We start from the raw sequence: 17,836 nt of genomic DNA, 5'->3' as shown, positions 1-17,836 counted from the left end.
GTTTGGCAACTCACAAGCAGGTAAATTCATGAAGTTTGAGGAGAATTAAAATTGTAAATGTGAAAATTAGAGTAGTGAGTATTTTAAAGAGATTGATGAATATCATGCAGGTATGCTTAGATTTTAGACTAATAACTATTTTCAATAATATTCGTAATACAATCTGAATGCATCGATATTGATTCAATAAAAATAGTTAATAATATTATTAATTGTATATCTTATAATTTTTATTGTTGAGTATAGCCTAGAATACAGCAACCATCTATATACTAAATTAAAATATTTAAAAGAAAATATTATTTGGTGATATGTAAGTAAAGTTTGTTTTGGTTTAGTCTCTTTCTATACATAAATTTATAGGATTTTTTATTTTTGATGCTGAAACATATTCTTGAGTCATATATACAACCTAACGCCATAATCAGTTAAATGATTTAATAAACAAATTTGCAAAAAAAATATGTATATTAATCATGAATAAACATTTCTTTCAAATTTTGTTTGGCAAATCTTACCAAAATACATGCTAATATGATACGATTATATCATATTTTGTTAATATAAATTACCGTACTATCATAGATTGTAGTAAGTCGTAGTATCATCAATGAACGTAATCGTACTATTATAATACGACGTAGTAAATCATAGTAAACGATGTAGTAAAATGAATGGACGCTTTCTACTATCATAGTACGACGTAGTAAATTGTAGTACAATGTAGTATTTCAATGGATGTGATTGTACTATCATACTACGTCGTAGTAAATCGTAGTACGATGTTGTTTTATCAATGGACGTGATTGTACTATCATAGTACGTCGTAGTAAATCGTAGTAAATCGTAGTAAATCGTAGTACGATGTTGTCTGATCAATGGACGTGATTGTACTACCATAGTACGACGTAGTAAATTGTAGTACGATGTAGTATTATCAATGGATGTGATTGTACTATTATAGTACGTCGTAGTAAATCGTAGTACGATGTTGTTTTATCAATGGACCTGATTGTACTTTCATAGTACGTCGTAGTAAATCGTAGTGAATCGTAGTAAATCGTAGTACGATGTTGTTTTATCAATGGACGTGATTGTACTATCATAGTACGTCGTAGTAAATCGTAGTACGATGAAGTATTATCAATGGATGTGATTGTACTATCATAGTACGTCGTAGTAAATCGTAGTACGTCATTGTAAATCGTAGTACGATATTGTATTATTAATGAATGTGATTTTACTATCATAGTACGTCGTAGTACGATGTTGTTTTATCAATAGACGTGATTGTACTACCATACTACATCGTAGTAAATCGTAGTACGATGTAGTATTAACAATGGACGTGATTGTACTGCCATAGCACATCGTAGTAAATTGTAGTACGATATTGTATAAGCAATGGACGTAATTGTACTATCATAGTACGATGTAGTATTATCAATGAACGTAATTGTACTACCATAGTACGACGTAGTAAATCGTAGTACGATGTTTTTTTATCAATGGACGTGATTGTACTACCATAGTACGACGTAGTAAATTGTAATACGATGTTGTTTTATCAATGGAAGTGATTGTACTACCATAGTACGATGTAGAAAATCGTTTTACGATGTAGTATTATCAATGGATGTGATTATACTATCATAGTACGTCGTAGTAAAATGTAGTAAAATCAAGAATGTGATTGTACTACCATAGTACGACGTAGTAAATTGTAGTGCAATATCGTATAAAATAATGAAAGTGATTGTACTATCATAGTAAATCGTAGTACGATATAGAATTAAAAATGAATGTGATTGTACAATCATAGTACGACATAGTAAATCGTAGTAATATGATAATTTAATGCAATAAATATTATTATTCCATAGCTAGTTATACTGCAAATATTATGACTGATATCTATATGGTACTTTATAAATGATTATGACTAATATCTATATGGTACTTTCGAATTTGTTATAAATTTACAATACTTGATATAAAACTGGTTAACCATTATATGAATCAATAAGTTTAAATAAATAATATAAATGTTTTCATGGTCTGCATGTGTTTTTGCCAATATATAAATATTGGGTAAGCTAATAAATTGGAAATTAATAATTAATAAAATATATATATTTTTTTAGATTTATAGCTTTGATCATTTAATTTGATTTGATCAAAATTTGTTACTATTTTGTTTATGCTAAAACTCACTACTAAAATTAGATAACCATAAATTTTATATGTATTCATAAGATTTATTATACAAAATTTATAGATTTATCATTATTTATTATAAATAAATCATTATTAATTATTATGTCTAACAAGAATCAATTATTCTTATTAGATTCTTGTCCAGCAGAATCTAATAAGATTTCCGCCAGTACTACCACCATGCAAGAGTTCAAAGAAGAATGACTTGAAGTTCGCAACCCCGCTAAATCGTGTGTCGGGTGTTTCCGCTTTCTACCACCAGTTGGCCGACAAGAGCTTGTTTGAGGTGTATACAAAATTCAATCAATAATTTTCTAGGTTGTGCCATTTGACATTTAAGTTATATATGTGCTCATTTGTGATGTGTGTTTATTAACAATTAAAAAGAAATGGAGGAAGCTGTGGAGAATTTAGAAAAATCAGTAAGTGAATATTATTTTAATTGAATAATTTGCCGTAAACATTTCAACATGTCGTAGGTTAAATAAAATTTGCTCAATGCATTATTAAACTGATTTGCTTGTTTGAATATAAAATGGCTTCTAATTGATTTGATTTTTCTATTTGACTTATGATTACAGCAGTTTATTTTGATCTATATTTATGTTATACGTAATAATAATGAAAAACTTAATACTCAATAATAATACACACAATTACATAGTAATAATATATTTCCTTAAATCTGTGAATTTGTTTGTTCTCTGATTCTTACCATGATGGATCGGTTTTTAGTAGCAATTCTTTGAAAACTTACAAAAAAGCACTGTTTCTGGAGTACCCTCATTTGTGTCTTTCATTCCCACTCATTGTTTTCATGATTATTTTACCCAGGTGAAGACGACTGACCAAAAGTTGGAAAATGTAGTTTGTAAAATAGATGAATATGAAAAAAATATGTCAGAAAATGTTAATAACGACGTTGCAGTGTTTGAAATTCTGGAATCTGTCACCGAAGTCAAGAACGAATACCAAAACCTTAGAAAAGACATACTCGAAGTACAAGTCCTTCAAAAACAACTTGCCAACAACTTACGCACCCAATTAAAACAGGTTCAAGGAACTTTTACCATGCTGAAAGGTAAGATTGTCAGGCCAGAAGCTGCGACTCAAGAACGAGTGAGAATTGAAGGAAAGTAGCTTACAATTTCATTGAGATTTTATTCATTTTGGTTGTATAGCATTTCATATTTCAAGAGGACAAGTTTCTACAACTAGTTTGCGACCTAGTGAAACTGTTTTAGTATTATCAGTATTCATGAATTTTGTATACTTTCATAACATTTCATATATACAATGAATGAAATATTGTACAGAGTATATTTTGCTTAATGGTGTGAAGGATACATCTTGACTGACAAGCTTTTGATAAATATTGGGTAAACTGTAAGAAATTGAAGATTACGTATAATTTTTTAGATTGATAGCTTTGATTAAAAGATAGATCATTTATCTGTTAGCTATGGATGACTTCAATATTGTGGCTAGTTTGTTTATGCTTATATATGTATGCAGAAAGAGATGTCACAGATTTAACAACCTTGCACATTCTAGAATATTCAGAGGAGTTTGATATAAACTATGTTTTAATTAGTAACTGGAGAATGATATACAAATAGAATTTTATTGAAGTTCAAATTGGAATCATATTCAATTTTCTCAATGGCTACATAATTTAGTTTTTTTTTATTGATTCAACTACAAAAGAACAATATATTTTCAAAACAACAAATAAAGTTAATGTATTACGAAGTCCATAGTACTTTATATCTCTTGCTTTAAAAATTCATTTATTTGTGGCATTTCTGGCTTAAATAAAACCCATGAATTGTTTAATATGAACAATATATTCCTAATACTTTATTTGCTTTCAACTGAAGGTTATCAATAAATTTGTAATACAATAGATAAGTAGCTATATATTGATATAGACTAAAATACATGTTGTGACCATGTAGTAATAATTGTTTCTTAACCATATCAATATTTGACGTAAGTTAGAAAACACTGAGCACTTTCCACATAATCCTTCATTGAACATCTCATCTTTGCTAATTCACAATAATGGAATTTTAACAATGCTTTGGAAACAGATTTTGTTAAAAGATAGTTGTCAATATAAGCTGCAGTACATTCTGTGGATTCAAAATATTCTTGTAATACAAATAACAGTATTTTCATTGTAGATCAGTTTAGTATCTTATTCGAGTTAATTCATCTAATCATTTTTCATGATCATATCATTGGCAAAGCTTTTGCATGTAGATATTCCTCAGCTTTAATTTGCTTGTTTGCGTTTGCAGCTTTTTTATAATAGAACAACAATACATGTCTGATACTATGTATGGGTCCCCATTCTCAAACTATACATGCAGATGGGTGATTCTTACGCCTTACTCTAGTAATCTTCCTAATTATAAATATATGAAATTACAATGTTTTCTAGGACTTCAAGTTATATTTTCATGAATTTTGTATTATATACATATTGTTTAGGAATTTCACCAAAAAATTTGGCAAGATATGAACATACTACTAGATTGTACTTTAGGTATTTTTGGATACAAGTGAACATTGAAATATATTTGATAATGTTGTAATTTTATGAGTAATAGATAGCGATGTAATCAACAAAGTATTTTGATGCAATTACATTTTTGATGAATCGAGGCAGTCTTTTTGCAAATCTGACTTAAGTACGCTTACAAATATGACTATAAGGTTAATAAATTTCACAGACATGTTTCTGTTATTTTGCAGAAAATAAATTTAAGACTGTGAATGTATAATTGATTTTTGCTCATTGTCTTATCTGTGTAATAAAATCAAAGGGCTGCAAGATGTGAATTAGAATACTCTCTTGAAAATATCGCTGGATACTACCTTACAAAATTCAAAATTGACTCATTATTTAATAATATGAAACAACCAATTACCATATACTAAAGTAACTCTCTTTAGATATAAGTTTAGAAGTAATTATACTAGAACTTCAAACTCACTTATAAAGCAAAAACTTTAGAAAACAAATATTGCAATTATTTGTAAGCAAACTTGTGCAATTTTTTGCTCAGTTTAACCTGAAAATACCTTTTAATTGGTAAATTATAATTGTGCATAATTTTCTGTGATAATATAGTTTTCATGAATTGTTCATTCATGATGTAAGAGTAAATATAGTCAATTAATGTTATTTTATATACTAGCAGGTATACAAAAACATGCATTCTAAAATAAAATGGTATTTTTCAATGTGCCAAAATTTAGGGATATGTTGTGTTAATAGTTTATTACACAAATATTAGTGGAAAATTTTTGAAGACATTGTATAGATGCACTTAATACATGGTTTGTTAAGTCATGTGATTTATTTTGTATATCCCAATCCTAATATTGATACATATTAGTATAATAATAATAATATCAAATGTGGAGTTTAAGCAACATTTGAAAATGTAGCTTTTCTGCTAAATTAAATTCAAGTTCCCACGATATTGGAGACCCAATTTTATTTTGTTATTAACGACCAGAATTAAATAGTGACGAATTGTTGGAATTTGCTTGTTGGAAATTGTTGAAATTTTTATAAAAACATCAAGATTTTATATATAGCAAACTAATCGAATAGAAAATCTTCAATTTCAAATTCAAGATCACACAAGATCCAGTTTTATTTTGTTATTTACAATCAAAATTAAATAATTTTGAGAGCAATTATTGGAACTTATTGCTGATTGGAACCTGCTGAAATTTTAGTAAAAACATATAAATTTTATTTATAACTATCTAATTGAACATCAAATTTTCAATCTTAAATTCAGGATCTCCCGAAATACCTATAATTTTATTTAGTTATTAACGAACAAAATTAGATAATAATTCTAAGAATTGTTGGAATTTTCATAAAAACATGGAAATTTGATTAACAACTATCTAATTGAATATGAAGTGTTCAAAACTTCTCCAAGAAGATTTTGCAAATAAATTATAGTGTTACTATATTAAAATAAAATTTTAATATTTTCATCCAGTACGGCCCAGTTTTGCCGATAATCGATGATATCGATATCATATTACATAATAAATAAAATTGATATTTTATATATTGGCAATTTTGCACATATTAAAACAGTGTTGTTGGTAATATCAAAAGTCCGCCTAAAATTTAGTTGCAGAAAACACGCGGTCATTCATATTTTGTTCGTCGTGGGTGATAGTGGTATTTTAGTAAATTCGGCCAAGATAAATTATTTTATTTGCAATACAGGTTGACGTTGAATTTGTTTAAGTGTTAAGTGTAAGTTCAGCAAAAGTGTTTGTGGACATTTTCTTGAAGTATTTCCTATCGATGCTGAGGTGTAGTACCTGATAGGTGAGTGATTCATTTTTCATAGTATCATTTTCTTACTTCTAGTTCATTAATTAATAAGTTTTTCCAGTGATTTATTATAATTCTTATAAACGTGTTAACATAATTCTGTGTTGATGTATACTTTGGGATTAGCCTTTATGATTTTACCTTGTTGAAATATTACGAAGTATTATATTCGAAGGTTCTTAAGTACCTTCAGCCATTTTCTGTATGGGCGTACATTTTACAAAAAAAATTAGCTTCTAAATCTGGACTATATTTGTAATGAAAGAATATTTAAGCAACTAACGTTTAACAAGCAAAGTTAGTAAAATTACAAGAATTAGTAAGCAAAATTAGTATTACGAGAATTTTTTGAAGCGCTCTGGATTCTAATTATTATTTTGAAGATGATGTAACCTTTAATACAAATATTAATCTAACATAACATAACATAAATAAATAACTGTAAACAATTCAGCTATATGCAAATTGCTTTTGATTAGTACTTACAACTAGAAATTGTATATTAAATTAAATGACTAAGCATACAAAGGATCAAATGTTGGGCTTTAATAGGCGTTGTTACACCTACAATATTAAAAATCAATCAAATATATAGATAAGTTAATCATTGGATTACTTATTGAATCATAAAAGTTCGAATAAAGAAAAGGATTATATTTGCTATTTTAAAAAATGAATTAGAAATGAAAAAAATGGTCGTGTCCCAAATGTTATATGTTGGGGCTCCTAAAATGCCCAATATTATTAATGCATGTTCCCAGATTGCTTAGAACCAAGAAAATACTCTCTTATAAACAATATTTTCTTATGAAATAGGTTGAACGATTTGCCATCATCATACTTCAGTACTGCAGTTTTCAGACCATTTCTATAAAATTTAACATTTTTATTACATCAATGCTTCAAATTTAATCTTTTATTTCTGGTGTCGCCCAGCCAATCTTCTTTAACCATATCTGCAGCCTTTTCCGCAATCATGTAGACCACAGCAGTAGTATGAGCAGCAGGCAAGGTTGGCATAATGGAAGCATCCACAACTCGAAGGCCTGATATTCCATGTACCTTTAGTTTGTGGTCAACCACAGCTGATGAATCGTTTGCTGGGCCCATTTTGCAAGTTCCGACCTTGATAAAAAACGATTTGTCTATATTAACTATGTTTTGTATTCAATCTATGGTTCTAAAATTGCTTTTTGGTCACATATTGCTTTGTGATTCACAAAATTGCTTAATGGCTACATGGAATTGTTTTTAGGGTGATGTTATATAGTACGTTTCTTTTCTATATCAGTATGAATCCAAAAGTTTATAACTGATGTTGTCATAAACGATTTATAAAAATCCATTATCTTTCTAATTATTTTATGGATGATTATGTCTAATTAATTTAATTTTGTGATCAAATTTTCCAAAATTTTTTACCAGCTCTTGCTTGAAAAAGAATTGAATCATACCTAATATTTAGATGTGTGATCAATTATTATTTTTCAATATTCCATTCCTTGTTTACCTGATGATGTAATGTGCCAGCAACATGCCTAAGAGCGCATTCCCAATATTCGTCTGTTTCACTAGTAAAATTTTTGCATTTGGAGTGTGGAACATTATTCAATGTTACATTGTATTTACTAAATGCTTTGGTTCGAGTCATTTTTATTGCCTATGAATAAATAAAAGTATTTACATATTTATGTATTCAGCGTTATAGATAACGGTAAATGATAAATGAATCGCAATCGTAAACAATAACTGCTTGTTGAAATATGCAACAAACTTATCTAATGATTGTTTGGGGAAGTGACTAATTTATACAATATTAAGCAGAATTAATTTTGATTAATTTATACTTACCAATTTTAATGCTTCAATCATTACTTTTACATCATGTTCATTACTCAAGTAATTTGGGTTGATAATTGGAGGCTCCATCGGATCCCTACTCGCTAATTTCACTCTTCCCACCGGTTTAGGAGCCAATTGGAAGGCAACAAGACTAAAATTTTTCTTCGGATTAGCTTTCTGTGTTTTATTCGAAACCTTAGCTACATGTTTAAGAATTCCAGAATACGTGAATAGTACAACCTCGACATCGGGTATTTTTTTATTGTTAAATTTCGTATTCATCAATGATAATGCTTCCATACCAGATGGCAATGTTATTGGTCCTTTACCGTTTTTAAAGTAGTCTTCAACGTATTCAGGATTTTCTAACACGTCTTCTCCTACACATTCTAGGCCTTCATAGTCGAACTCTAATGGCATAATACCAAAATGGTTTCTGTAATTATATCCCACTTTCAGATCTTTGACTACTGGTATTCCAAGGCTCTGCAAATGTTTACTTGGTCCAACACCAGATAACATAAGAATTTTTGGCGAATTAAATGTGCCCGCACTTAGAATCACTTTCTTCCTTGCTCTGATTTTATAGTTTGTACCATTTTTGGTAAAATAAACACCCACGGCTCTGTTTTTGGAATTATTGAACAATATTTTTGTAACAAAAGCTGATGTGGAAATAGATAAATTTGGTCTTGTTGATGCTGGTTTGAGGTAACAATTCACAGCGCTGCATCTTCTACCATTTTTTAAATTAGTCTGCAATTTGGCGACACTTGTTTGATTTAATCCATTGTAATCATTTGTTTCATAACCTAGTTCTAATCCAGCTTCTATAAAAGTTCTGGATAAGTTAGTTTCGTATCCTGGGTAGTCTACACTTAAATAACCTTCAGTTCCATGGTAAATCGAGTTTTTTAAATTTTCAATGTGTATATTCTCAGACTTCTTGAAGTACTTCAACGCATCTTTGTAGCACCAGCCGTGGTTACCAGCATCACACCATCTATCATAGTCTTTCTTATTGCCTCGAGAATACAAAACAAAGTTTAATATACTGGATCCCCCTAATACTTTACCACTTGCTATATCGCAATATCCATCTCTTGCTAAACAACTACCATTTTGCTTAACACTTTCATAATTCCAATCAAACGAAGTGCCAATCAAATTTCCAGCAAGCAATGGAACATCAGATAGATAATTTGATTGTTCTCCTGCTTCTAGAAGTAAAACTTTCCAGTTATTTATTTCTGTAAGTCTGTTGGCCATTACACTTCCACCAGGGCCACTTCCAATGATGATGAAATCATAAACTTCTTCGAAATTGTCTATTGTTGGAATTGGTTTGTCTGTCGATGCTTCGTGTTCATTGTAATAGTCTTCAAGAACTTGCGTAGAAACATCAGCAAAAACTAAGGATATAAATTTTATACAAAAAATCCCTATTATAATGAACACATTATTGGTCCTATATTCGCAACTCATTTTGCAAAGTTCTTTGGAATAAATCAAGTCAAAAATTGAAAATATACTAATTATAAGTTTGGCTATAGTTATGTTTACTATTATTTATTTTTCAAGTCCAACATTGATGCACACCTATAATTAGTGCAAAATTGTCACAAACAACTTTTATATAAATATTCATACTTATATGTATATTTGAGTAATTGTTTACAATATTCATGCGTTTGTTTTGAGTGAATGAAACACGTGGTTGAAAAACGAGATTTTTTTAGATTTAATATTTATTCTTGAATTTTTCGATGATTGTTATTAAGTGTTAATGTCTTTTTTAATATAATTAATAATATTTATTAATGTTGTTCCATTGCCAAATCGTCGTGGCGACCAAAAAATGTTAAATTATTTAAAAAAAATTATCAGCAGTCAATTTTATTGAAGAAGTGATTGTTTTGAACTATTGCTGATGACTTTTAAATTTTTAAGTTTTGTTTCACAAAAGGTCCTAATTAAAAAAAAAAAATTATTAAATTATGTTTGTGTAGTTTGTTATATATAATATAAGCTTAGCATTTATGAAATTATGATAAAATATTTCCCCTTGATAATATGAAATTCTCGACACAAGAACGTCGAGAATTTCGAAGCTCAGGCGAAAAATACATTGTTATTAGAAGTTCTTTTAATTCTTATATTCATTTTATTTTATTTTAATTAATTATAAAGTTATGTTTTAGATTCGTTATTTTTCATCCTAAAAAGAATCTAAGTGTTTTTTATTGGATTCAAATATCCTTATCACAACATAAATTTTAAACTTTCAGTAGATTTTTAAAAATACTTTGAATTGTAAGAATTTGGTAATAGGCTTTATTAAATATTATAATAAATTTAGCTATAATTATTTACTTATGTAGAGTATAATTATTTCTAATAGAATAATGAAATGCTAAATAAACAAAATTAAGTATAATAAATGAAAAGATAGTACTAATTTTATTTTTGCCAAAGACGCAACAGATTTTGTAAACAATTCTAAGAATTCTAATAAGTCTTTTTTTATTTTGAAATTATTCATTGACTTTGGAAATTTTTTGTTATTATCAAACGATTTGAACCTAACTGTGCAAGTTATAATTTTTCTATTTGCATTTTAATTACCCACTTTAAAATAATTATACCCTGCACAAATAGAAAATTATAGTTTAAATGTATTTACAATTTCATTTGTGTGCAGATTTCAATAAAAACAAGAATATTTATATGTGGAATCACCATGATGCGTAATTTAAAAGTATTAATAATTGTATGAAGGTTTAGTGGTTAGAGCTATGGGAATTTAATGAGAAGTTACTGGTTCCGTATGCCTGATATCTGGGCAGCCTGATGTCAAGCAGTAGTGACATCTTGAAAATATATAAGCCCTTGCCTGGCATTGCTGCATCGATAAAAAGAAATTTCTTAGTTTTATAGAAATTGTTCTTATATAGGTATTCATCATATAGAAATAGTACAACCGTTTTGGTTGCCATGTATGAAATCATGTCATCAAAAAAAAATCTTTACCTGGAATTGCTGCATTAATAAAAAAAATAATTGGTATTACATAATTTGTAATAATATAAGTAAACATCACATAGAAATAGAATAACCGTTTGGGTTGTCGTGTATGAAATCATGTCATCAAAAAAAAATCCTCAAGTTCTTATTACCACATGGTTATTCATAAAACACTTTATATTGTGCTTCTTTATGCAAAACTTCAATAGTTTTACTTATTTTTGGAATAGAAAGCAATTTGGAATAGAAATCAAGGCAATTTTGTTCTATAGTATTGAGCTGTTGATTGCCCATCAGGAATTTGAATAAAAGCCAAGATTGTCCAATCCAGGAATTTGAAAACAAGCCACAGCAAAGCGTCGATGGATATGTGGTACCTATATATATATTATTACCTTTACCAAAAATCGTTGGTGACATGGCGACCCGATTTTCAAACTATCATTATATTTCATATTAAAACCTGATGGAGGATCCTAAATGCATTTCGTGTAAAACTGCATGTTATTATATTTTATTAAACATGTTTCGAGGATCGTTAATTTTAAATCTTTCGAGAACATTTGAGAATGAAAAATCAGCTGTGCCACGATGACAGCCGTTACTAGTTCGCGGAGAGATAATGTGTCGGCCTTAATTTTACTTCGAGGATTTTTATCTGACCTATGCACTTTTTTCTCCCCTAGGAATAGACGAGATGTCTATTGGAAATAGAAACTTCAAATATTCTCAATTTACCAGTGACGTAGGGAAATAATAGAATTGTAATAGAAATTTATCCACATTTTAAAAAAATATGCACAATCCTAATAATTTTTATTACAACAATTTTTTACTTTCTGATTTGATACTATAAGCTAATTTATGTATTCAACGTTGGAAATAGTATTTTTATAATAACATGATGATAAAATGCAAATTGTTTTTTTCTTCCAAAACAAACTTTTTCGTCGCCGATTTTACAATAAATGCTGAAGCAATTTTGAAAATATGCAAACCTAAAATTTTTTTTCGTTTCTTGGTAATTGCTTATTCAAAATTATTTTTTACGATTTTGATGGAAGTTTATCATATTTCAATTCATAGCCATAACGAACTTACTAAAATATAATAGGTCTACGAAAATTCGTTCGATTATAAAAATTTATTTCAGCTTAGACAGCATCAAAATTTCTGAGTTTTATCACAACAATTTGGAAAGCTCCTAAATCTCAATTTTTATTTATTGTGGTGCCGATTATTCAGACATATTGGAAAGCTTTTGCAACTTGCCTTTAGGCAAAATGCCACTTACAACTATTTAGTTAAAAATTTAAATTTCAACTTTTATTAATTTAAGAATACTTAGCTCCCTTTTTATAAATGGTTATCTGGAATTTTTACAAATATTAGATTTATTGGACATCAATTTATCAATAAGAGGACATTTATAAAACATTTTGTTTCTCAGTTTGTATAATTTTTTAAAATATTTTAATTTTGAATGTAAGGACTGCTAAAATCAGAGGCAATCTGTCTGTTTTCAAAAAAAATGTCTTAATTTTCTACTTTAAATATATAATTTTAATTATCGATATTGATTTAAAAAATTGAAAAAGTTACTTAAATTTAACTATTTTTTGTTTAATTTCAAATTGTGTATATATTATACATTGCTGAAATTTTTAAATCGTTAGTGTAATTTTTCGAAAAAAAATGGCGGAGGCAATTTTTTTCCAAAATCATAATTTTCCAAAACTTTGTTTCCATTTTTTCATTTCTCTGCAATTTAGTATAAACATTGATCTTCAAAGATTTTCTTATCTTTATTTTCTATCACACAAAAATAATAGATATAGACAATTACCTATTCTACACCTCTGTGTCTAAAATAACGATACCTGTCTCTACTCAGCTGTCTGTTAGGCCCTCTCAGAATCTTCGTGTGTGAATTTTTGACTGTGGGACGTCCCGTTCGGGAATGGGTCCCATATGGGAATTTTTGCATTAGTAATTTCATGCACGTTACTTAGGTACACTGAACTGATTAAATCGAATTACCTGTGAAAAAAAATCTAGGTTTAATTTAATATTTTATCCAGAAAATTTGAAAAAAATGTTTCGAAAATTTAAACAAAATTAGTCAAATTTTGAGGAAAATGAAAGTTTGAATCACCATGATTACTACCAGCAATTAGTTTTCATTAAAATTATTAACAAGAATTTTACTCATATTATTCATCAATGTAAATATTATTGACAAAATAGCATCCTTATGTTGCCTGATAGAAAATTCAAAAAAGGTGTTAAAATATTTAATACTTTAAATACCTTGAACTTTGAAGTTATATTAAAAAAATTTCTTAATTTCGGCCGAGAGTCCTAATCATCAAAACCATTTTGGTGAAATATTTTTCATTTTTATGTAATTTTTATTTCTTTAAGTGATCAATAATATTAAGTATTTCAGGCCCTCGTTGAGCAATTAAACTATTTCTGTTTCTAATTTGAAAAATACTTGGTTAAGTGTACATCAAGGTAATATTTTGATCTTGTCTGCACTCAGTAGACAAATGTTTATCCTAGGGTCTATATAATTCAGTAGTGAACTAATAGTTGCCTAATGTTTCGATACTTCAAAGGTTGTTCTAGAAAACTCATTTTCTTATTCTTGTTCTCAGAGATGACCAGTTCCAAATTATTTTCCATATAGCTTGGATATTCATACTGATTTCTAGTTTATTTTAATTTGGACTAGTTTGTCTTGACATCAGAACTAAGGAATGTGATAAATTGCTTCACATAAATCATAATTTGTTCACATTAATCATGTATCAAATATATAATAGATTTTTCTTTAAAATTCGAATGTTCAGAAAGTTTTGATTAATATTTGTCTTTTTCAAAACAAATTTAAGTTTTTAACAAAATATATAAGGCGATAGCAAAATATTCATTTATTTATTTTTATAATAATATTTTTAATTACACTGAATCTTAATGTGAAATGCTAATTACTTGCTAAGATAATCTCAAGTCACTGGTGGGAACAGAAATATGATTCTGATAAAATTAATTAATATTATTTAATATAAAAATTATATTTAAATTATTTTATATAATCAACAACAATATTTTAATTTATATTTTTGGGCAATTTAAAAAAAAATATTTACCTCTATCAACTAATTGAAATTTCATATAAAAAAAATCCTTTACAAAAGTCCGTTATATTTGCCAGTATCCTTTTAAAATAAGCTCCTTAAATCCCCGAATTAAACGTTACGATAAGGATTGTTTATATTATATATTTATCTTATAGGGTTGGGGGTTGCTCTCGAAATCATATGTTCTATTATATTCGGAAACCGAGGGTGAGTGAACTATTCTTAAAGATTTCTGAAGAATCGCCAGCTGTTTTTGGCGTCAAGATTTGGCACGAGCCATTTCCTTATATTGTTTGATATAAAAAATGTGTACTATATCTGCCGGGGGACAAATTCATGAAAGCAAATCGATAAATTATGGTCATCGGGAATAATGGGTAAATGTGATAAAATCCTAGTACATCTGGAGTGATTAAATATAGGGAAAATGATATTTTTGCTGTTTAGGAAAGACCAACTTTTGCAATGGATAGTAATTTGATCAACATAAAAATGAATTAAATATTTATTATATAAAAATATATTTTTACTGCGCTTCTTAAATTAAAATATACTGTAGTACTGCCTGATATCAAGCAGTAGTAGCCTGATACCTATTTTTACAAAATATTTATACGAATATATTTGCAAATATCCCTTAGGCACTGATGTACAAATTTAAATCACAAGGATACAAAAATAAAAAATAAAAATAATGGATGAGTAAATGCTCTAGTGATGCCAATTCTCTAATTGAGCAAATTAAATAATTGGAATATTAAAATTTATGTAATATGTTTAAATTACATATGATAGGATTAAATTCAATTACCAAGTTCTTCGCTCCAACCTAGATTTTTCTTTCCAACTTTTCGAAATTTTACCGGAACCTCATAATTCATTAGAGCTGTGATTTCCGTTACCAAATTGACTCCTTCTTAACCGTTATCCGGTTCCCCTAATATTATTTTGCATTATTAGTTTTACTTCATTTTGCCTTGCAGCTTTCCTCTATAATAAGAAATACTGATTTCTCGACATTGTATCAGACAGTGCTTGAAACGGATTCTCGGGGTACTGAAATATAAATGGGATCAGTCACATTACATTGAGAATACACATATTTGACTGCAACTATAGAAATCACAATAAATTTGCAAATTTTTTCTCTAGTCGAGAACAGATACACTAATTGTGAATGAGCTTGAAAAATTTAACTTCCAATATAAGATCTCAAGAAGTCTTTAATTAAAAGTTTCAATATTAAAAAAATAAGTTAACTTTTTTGGTTTATCGTTAAAAAGAACTAATAGCTTATAGAATCTAATTTACTAGTCTTAAAAATTCATAATTTGTAATTTGTAAATATTTAATATGTACACTTATATAAACATCATCACGTAAAGTTCTATTTGGTAACAATCATTTTTATTATCATTATTTTAATTTTTTGCGTTTTAATAATATTACTTATATAATAACGAAGCCTATTTTCTTTTCTCAACAAAAATAAATTTGATAGATTTTTTTGTGATTTCAACATATTCCAAATATTTATTTTGTAACGAGCATTCTTATTCTCATTATTTATATTTTTACACCTGCATTAAAATATTATTATTGATTGTAATAATAAAGCTCAAATTTTTTTGTCTAAAATTTTCTTTTTTTCTTTTTGTTTTAATTTTCTTTAAATTTAAATTTTCTTTTTGTCCAGATTTTTTTTGGGATTTTAACATATTCGAAACATTTATTTCTGTTTGGTAGCAGGTCCCTTCATTCTCGTTATTTTTATTTTTACATTCACTTGATAATATTATTACTCATACAATAATGGAAAAAAAATTATATACATCCAACAATTTTCTTTTCGGGAGTTTAACGTATTCCAAATATTTATTGCAACTGCAAAAATTTGATGAGTATGCAAAGATTACATAATAAAAAAATTTTACAAAAAAGATATTACATAATTAAAAAAAAGAAAAAAATCTTGTACTGAATTCAACCCAGTGAATAAAACATGTACATATTTAATAAATAAGATATGAAAAATATATAAACGCCGGCGTAACACTAAAAAATTAAAAATAGTATTAACTACAAACTTTTTACACATGAAAGAATTTTTATTTTTGTGAATTTAACATATAAAAAATGAAATATGAAAAATATATAAACGCCGGCATAATACTAACAAATAGTACTCGTAATATAAGCAGCAACTTATCAGTATTGAAAACAAATGAAATTTGAATGATATTGAAAATATCTTAACTATTATCAAATATTACCATATGATATGTCACAATAACAACAAAAAGACTCTATTAAGGATCGGGTATTACCAATTATAACAAATTGAAAAATGGAAATAGATGAGGCAGAAACAACAGTATGTAAGGTATGCAAATATAAACATAACAAGCAAAATTTTTGGTCAACTAACTAAAACAAGCTATATAAAATGATAATACATATTAGTTTTACAGCACACTGCAAGTTTTAATATAAATTTATATATATACAAATCATATGCAACTTAATGTACTGAAAGCAGGTACTTGAAAGTGCAGACTTTGTTTTTTAATTCGCTTCTTATAGCAAAATGAATAAACAGTTTTCACTTTGTCATACAAATCTCGATCTTTGTTTTGTCATAGAAATATCAATCTATCGATTTATCCATTTCCTTCCCTGGATAATGCGTATGATCTTGGCACGAGCCATGCTGCTACATTGTTCTGGCTTCGACAAAGGCGCGCTGCATTCACTCTCGCTTATTTTGGCGCTTTTGTTGCAGCGAGGGGAATCCTTACATTATCCTTGTGCGATTTATTTTATTCGGCAACAAGTCCTTTGTGATTGCGCCACTCTAGGTACCCGGGTTCGCACCGGGTTCAACGGACTTTGATACATCTCTTCTACGATTTTTTCGCGATGGATTTTGATTTTGGCAGGACCTTTATCCGAAACCGAATCGATTAAATGCCGAATAAATCAATGTTGGAGAGAAGATTGTTTTGCAGGATATTGGGGTTTATGGACAAATATAAGCAAACGGAAAAGAACTCGGTTAGGGGATGATGGTCTTAGGAGAAATGACTATCGATCGATGATTTAGATGATTTTGAAAATGAATGCTTCAGAACAATTGGCATCATTATGCTAAGTTTGCTATTTGTTCTTCTGCGCGTTTGGTTGTTTTAGATTTTCAATGGTAATCATACATTTTACTTCTAGATTAAAC

The 17,836-nt window shown here is 28.1% G+C and overlaps 2 protein-coding genes across 2 annotated transcripts; one reads left to right on the top strand and one right to left on the bottom strand.

The window, feature by feature from the left end:
* The first annotated feature begins 2,574 nt into the window (after positions 1-2,574).
* On the top strand, positions 2,575-3,357 carry LOC113370337. The gene is made up of 2 exons (XM_026611004.1): positions 2,575-2,639; positions 3,052-3,357. The coding sequence occupies exons 1-2, from the start codon at positions 2,607-2,609 to the stop codon at positions 3,355-3,357; spliced, it is 339 nt and encodes a 112-aa protein (XP_026466789.1). The 5' UTR covers positions 2,575-2,606.
* Positions 3,358-7,489: 4,132 nt separating this feature from the next.
* On the bottom strand, positions 7,490-11,881 carry LOC113370335 (glucose dehydrogenase [FAD, quinone]-like). The gene is made up of 4 exons (XM_026611002.1): positions 11,857-11,881; positions 8,447-9,849; positions 8,106-8,255; positions 7,490-7,720 (listed from the first exon to the last, which is right to left on the bottom strand). Exons 1-4 carry the CDS (start codon positions 11,879-11,881, stop codon positions 7,490-7,492), a joined length of 1,809 nt encoding a protein of 602 aa, XP_026466787.1.
* Positions 11,882-17,836: the final 5,955 nt, after the last annotated feature.

Source organism: Ctenocephalides felis, unplaced genomic scaffold, assembly GCF_003426905.1.
Source record: "Ctenocephalides felis isolate EL2017-DRISC unplaced genomic scaffold, ASM342690v1 CF-g0.4_SCAFFOLD_01492, whole genome shotgun sequence".
Lineage (NCBI taxonomy): Eukaryota > Metazoa > Arthropoda > Insecta > Siphonaptera > Pulicidae > Ctenocephalides > Ctenocephalides felis.
Note: the sequence above shows the minus strand (reverse complement) of the source record. Positions and strands in the feature narration are given on the sequence as shown.